This window comes from Monopterus albus, unplaced genomic scaffold, assembly GCF_001952655.1.
Source record: "Monopterus albus unplaced genomic scaffold, M_albus_1.0 scaffold83.1, whole genome shotgun sequence".
Taxonomy (NCBI): domain Eukaryota; kingdom Metazoa; phylum Chordata; class Actinopteri; order Synbranchiformes; family Synbranchidae; genus Monopterus; species Monopterus albus.
Window position 1 is genome coordinate 657,990 of NW_018127963.1, and position 6,298 is coordinate 664,287.

Here is a 6,298-nt window from a genome sequence, read left to right on the forward strand (position 1 = left end):
TACATTTTTAAAATGACTCCGCTGAAAATCAAGCAAAACAAAACTCTTGGCTGCCAGGTCTGTATATGCCACCTGAGATCAAAAATAGACCTGAACATGACAGTATATAGTAAAACCACTGGACAGAAAACTGACCTTGCTGAATAAGGCCAACAGGACGTTATAAGAATATACAGTAACACTACTTTACGCACGCAAGCCTGTCATCCCTGTCTGAACCTGTGTTCCCTCCTCTTAAAAGAAACGGGGTACGTGTGTGGAGTGTGTATGGTGTATGTAGCCTATTGGGATGGGGGGTTACTCAAATCGTCCCACCTCCCTCTCTCCCATTCAAGACGCTCCAAACCTGCGGAGCGCACCGCGGAAAGTTTTCAGCTCCTACTTAAAGACAGCAGGCGAGTTGAAGGGAGACAGGAAAAGTTTCTGAAATAGTCAAGCTGAGAAGTGAAGAGCGTAAGGAATGGCGAAAGGGCGGAATGGTCCTCAAGCCGAGCAACACATGTGAGGCACCGGTAACGTTTGTGTGTTTCAAAGGACACGGGAAAAGGGCAGTGAGAAGAGCAGTAGGAGCGAGATAAGCGTCTTCTGAGAGGTGACTGTCACAAGTGTCCTGTCACCTCGACATGATGGTCTGTATGCAGGGATTCAGCTGGGTCTTCCTGGGCGTTCTCCTGCATACGGCGGCACCCTGGGGCGCAGAGCGGCCGGACAGACCCAGGCGGTGCGACGCACCAAAGTCGGTAAGTTGTTTGGAGACACGCCAAAGACACCCCACTTCTCCCGAGAGAGAAACGTATTCCAACCCCACATACACTTTTACTCTATCGGTCAGGTTATTCAGCCTACAGAAGTCACAGAGGTCGCAAGGCGACACTGGACAAAAGCATCCTAAAATGTTCTTTCACGTTCATAATTTGTAGTGGGAGAAATAGGCTAATATTTGTTATTTTGAGGGGAGGTCACACCTTCATTAGCATCATTTTTGTGCCTTAAACATTTTACAGGATCAAAGGTTACGGCTTTTTACGCTTTTTAATATATTCTATTATAAACGAGTTAATTCATGCTCAATGAGAATAAATGGTCAAGAAAAAACTGTTAATGCAGGTGTTATAATTGTAAGACGCATGTGGGTTGCCAGACCGTCGCCTGAAAATTACTCTTTGATAATAATAATAATGATAATAATAATAATTCTGCATTGATATTAGTGTACACCCAATAGCCCTAATGTACAGTCCGTGAGTGTGATTATCGTCTAACATGTGCACGACAGGCATTTCTAAACTTCTCCGAAAATTCGCAGCTATAGCTCCCATGAAGAGATCCAGGCCTTAGGTGTTGCCAAGTTTTGTTACCGCTCGCCAACTTTATAGCTGTTTCTATGACAAACGCAAGTGGGGAACACCCACGGGTGATTTAACCTCATTTGAAAAGTTTCCCTGACCTTTGAGATGTGATCATTTTTCGGCCTATTGCAACATTTATCGGACATATTAGCAAAATCATAGATGTGGCTTGAACTCGTACCGTGAGGAAGCGCAGTGCAGATCAGCCACTCCAGCGCCATAATGCGCTTGCCCGTCCGTCTGCCTTCCGCTGTGGATGCACATCAAGGACAACGTTAAATTCATGACTGTAAACATCATATCCAACGTGCTTCTCTTAGCCTATACAAATCTGAAATGAATTTTAAATACCACTTGGTGGGTTTTCCCATTTCCTGGGGATCATGTCATTAGGGAGCCGTTTAACAGATCACAGGCTTTGTTTCATTAGTGATGCGGATAATGTCAGAGATCACTGGTGTTCCTTCGCCTCATGTGCTTTGTGCGTCGGTACAGTGGTCTCTGTTTTCTGTTAAGAGTAATTACCTCTACAAAAAACAGGCCCACTGCGCGTCAAGGTTCTGTGGAAAACTCCACGCAGTTTTAGCAGAGAACTCTCTTACCCAAGCACAGTCTTCATTTATGGATAAGCGCATACATGTATTTTCTCATTAACAAATTAGCTACAAAATGCTGCACTCTTTAAGTTTCCGTGGAGAGCAATGCTTCACACGCTGTCCAAAATTTCCCGTTAGTCTGTAGTGGATCTGCAAAGACTAAATGGCGCTTTGAAATTAAATATAGAACTTTAGATTTTTGTGTCTCAAGGAGAGTGGATGTTCAGTGCTGTAAATTATGAACATCTCACAAGCTCAGGCAGCTCTAGTTTTATATGACAAAGGCAGCCTTGAGTGTAACGTTGCTGTAGGAAATCTTGATTAACTTTGGAAGTAAACATTTCCTAAGAATAACTTTATTTTACACTAATGGGTTTCATCCCTCAACTGCCTGATTTGATACTGTTCATAAAAGCTAATTCATTTTTTCATATCTGAATAATGCAAACAATCAAAGTCCCAGCGCATGTTCAGCACACTGGCTGATTACTTAACAAGAAACATATTCTACAGCCAATAATGCTCATTTAGAATGTCTATGATTATTTTATTTCCATGCTGACATTTATTCTATAAAGATAACCACACAACAGACAAACCTTTCCTGTAATATAAACCGCAGAGGACAAACTTAAGGTTGTCTGCTTCACATCCCCCTACCTGGTGCAAAAAAAAAATCACAAACAAAAGTATCACAGCGGGGTCAGAAAGGAGAGCAGTATATTTGCACTGCAGCCTTCAGAACGCGTCCCTTGCTGAAAGAGGTTTTGGCAACAGAGGTATGCACCTTAACAATACACTGGGGTCTGTTTACAGCCCAGAAGGCCCCTCTATTAATTCCCTCCTTGCACCACAAGCAGCAAGCCCTCACTGTACATACGTCCCTTGTCGTCATGTAAAAAGTTTGTCTTTAACTTGCTGACCTGAGCCTATGAGCCAGTAAACCACAATAGAGGAAAAATGTGTCAGCTTTCATTTCAAGGTCGGCTGAATTGCTCTAACTCGATGGTTCTGGTATTTTTGTTTTCCTTTGCTCTCAGGATTTTTTTACCCAGACCTTATTTTCTTTCCTCTGCTTCTTCCTCTGTCTTTTCAACAGCAAAGTGACATGAACTCCTTCCTCTGGACAATAAAGCGCGCACCTCCTCATCCTCCTTCTTACTTTTCCACAGCAGCCCCAATGTTTTCTTTGAGCTGGACCTGACCGACCCTCTGACCATCTCCAAGCTGACCAGCTGCCAGCTGCTGCCCCATGGGGAGAATCTGCAGACGCTGCTACCTCGAGACTTGTACCGCCGCCTCAAACGCCACCTGGACTATATCAAACACATGATGCCTTACTGGATGACCGCTGACCAGCGTGGCCGCGGCCTGTATGCTGACTACCTGTTCAATGCCATTGCAGGGAACTGGGAGAGGAAAAGGCCTGTGTGGGTGATGCTGATGGTCAACTCGCTGACAGAGTGGGACGTTCGGTCCAGGGGGACGCCAGTGCTGGATCTATTCTTAGCTCAAGAGGCTGAGAGAATGGGAAAGACAACAGGGGCAGTGGAGCGAGTGGAGGAGCAATGTCATCCCCTAAATGGGCTCAACTTCTCACAGGTAAGAGGAGGAATGAACATTTGTTTATTTTCTCCTTTTTGCTTTTGATTTCTTCTGTGTACATAGCTGGAATAACTGGAGAAACTGTAAGGACAAACCAGGCCTAGACCCTATTCTGTAAATAAAGTACATGTGAAGACAAGCAAGTTGAGTGCATGTGCACAGATTTTAGGTTTTGTCTTTGCTGAAAAAATGTGGGAGAAAAAGACAATAAAGTCATTAAAATCTGTCTGCCCAGTCAGTTTTATGGTTATGAATGTTCCTTCACCTCACTAAACAAACACTCACCAGCTGAATCTGCAGAGATGGTGTCAGGCTGAGCAATGTACATGTAGAATAGATTAGAGGAGGTGAGAAGAGCAGAGAGCTCTCTCTTTCATTAATGCAGACTGTCTGTCTGGCTCTCTGTGGTGCTGCTGGACTCGTACTGTAACCGGAGACTGAAAGATGAACACTAACCTAATTACTTGGTGAACAAATCCCGGGGAGTGTATCCAGCTTTACTTTCTTACGTGATGACAAAAAAATGATGGAAAAATGTGTCTATTTAAAAAAAATTTGTCAATTTGAAGTTGGCAAAGTTGGAAGCTGGAGACAATTTTTCTAACTGTGGGAGGTCCCAGAAAATTTTGCGATGAGCCTTGACAGCAAGAGGAGGATGCTCTGTTCTAATACAACCTCTGATCTACATTAAGGAAGAAGAAAATCGTTGTATGTTTGTGTATTCATAGCCAAACACGTGCTGCACATGCACGACACATATTACACGAAGGCATGCTGCAAGCATGCAAAGCTCCATAAGAGCACACTGGTGGTGCGGTGCAACAGACTGTGAAGGGTAGGTCGGAGGACTATGGGGCTAATTTGAGAGGCAGTAGGCTCCCAGCCTCCCTCTTTCATCAGTGCCTCCTAACCATGCTGTCAAAGTCACACTGCATGCCCTGCACATACCTGAGAGCTTTACTGCCCCTACAAATAAGCTTGGCAGGGCACACTTTGGTTTAGTAATAAAGAGGCCAAGTCTTAATGACGTTTTTGAAGTCTGTTATGTCCCGTGGATGTGCCCTTGAGGGATTTATGACTCCTTTCTTTATAGATTTTGAAGTAGCCCTATTTTAAGTGACCTAATGCTAATCTGTATTTATCAACTGAATTTGGTAGTATTACTTTTGAGTATTACTTGTTCAACTTTAGGAAAAAGTGTTTACATTTCTGGAGAACCTCTGTTTGACTTAATTTTCATGATCTTTTGTTCTTCATTGACAATCACAGGCAAAGTGCAATAGACAAAGTTTTAATTGGATCATAGATAAGTTTAATTTCACCCTGCGATGACACAAGTGTCACTGGATTTCTGAGCTCCCAACTTCCTCGTTTCCAGATATGTATGAGAGCGTTTCCAAGATGAACAGACACTGACATGGAAACCATTATTTTCAATTATAATAATTTGCGATTTAATCTGAGCACTACGGTTGATTGGATCCCTCTATGCTCAGCTGTAACAGTGATGAGGCCGGAGAAGGGTGGATAGACACAGAGTTGAAGAGAAAATGTATGGTTGGGATTCTGAAGGAAAAGAAGTGAGACACTGATGAGAGAAAGGCAGCGATAGAGACTGACTGGGGAATAGAAGAAGTGCAGAGGCAGCCGTGGGACTGAAAATGCAAGGAGACCAATGTGCATCATCTCACCTCTAATACTAATTCAAAACAGGAACAATTCTCAAAGGGAGCCCTGAGATGGGAAAGGTTCCACACTCTGCCGGCCTATGTATTATTTATTCCCCATAAAAGTAGGTGCTTAAAATATCATGACTGCTGGTGATTCATCACCTGTCACACTATAGATTTGTCATAGGTATGTGGTCCCACTGGTGCCAGCACAGTCGGAGATGGTACTTGAGGTACTGGCAGTGTCTGTGAACTCAAAGAAAATAATTTCCTAACAAAAAAGAGGTACAGCAGATAAAACAGCCTCTCTGGGACAGGAGGAGGTGGAGAGGGTGTTTTTGTGCAGTGATCCTCTGTTTGTAGTGATGGTGGTCACGTAGGAGGGAGGGAGAAACATTAAGTGTGCCAGAGTCTTCTTTAGACCATTGTGGTATAACAAGAACTCTGTCTGTCTCCAAGCTCTTTAGAGTCCCCATAGATCACAGAGAGGTGTGGATGTCTCTGTGAGAGGGAGTTTAGAGGTTTTGGAAACAAAGGCAGGATCTTGGTGCATGGTTCATTTCCAGTTCTTTGGAGGCCAATCTAGGTTGACAGCTGGGCAGACCGGCTAGTACCAAAGTCTTTGTGAATGCTTTGAGCACTGAGGAGGAATAACTGGAAGACACTAAGGATGCGAACTGTTTGTGTTTTGTTATCTACAATAGATAATAACTTGGAAGATACAGGTACAGTTCTTTTGCAGAAATCAGCAAAGTTCTGTGCAAAAATCTCAGAAGTCTCTGCATCACAGTGCCACTGGAGTATTACTGGAGTTTAGATGTGAAACAAAAACAGCTTTAATGCAAAGCTACTGTTGGGTAACTTGAAGGTGGCTCCAGCCTGTGGGCCTCTCTCACTCCCTTGAAATAAACACCCTATTTGTTTTCCCTGGGTCACATTGCAGCTCATGTCAGAAAAAAATTACATTTTCTGATGGTGCCTTTCCCCTGTGCAGGGGGCAAGGGTCACAGTGGGAGGTGGTGGTGGAGTCCTGCAGCAGCATAGCAGTGAGGAGACTAGCAGTCTGCTCAGGTCAGTC

At 43.8% G+C, this 6,298-nt stretch overlaps 1 protein-coding gene across 1 annotated transcript in view; it reads left to right on the forward strand.

Moving 5' to 3' along the window:
- Window positions 1-3,109: 3,109 nt before the first annotated feature.
- trabd2b (TraB domain containing 2B) overlaps window positions 3,110-6,298 on the forward strand; it is a gene marked incomplete at its 5' end in the record, with an annotated part of 68,901 nt that continues 65,712 nt past the window's right edge. The window contains one exon of the mRNA XM_020607043.1: window positions 3,110-3,547. Within this exon, the coding sequence (XP_020462699.1) occupies window positions 3,110-3,547 (438 nt within the window). The remainder of the gene's footprint in view (window positions 3,548-6,298) is intronic.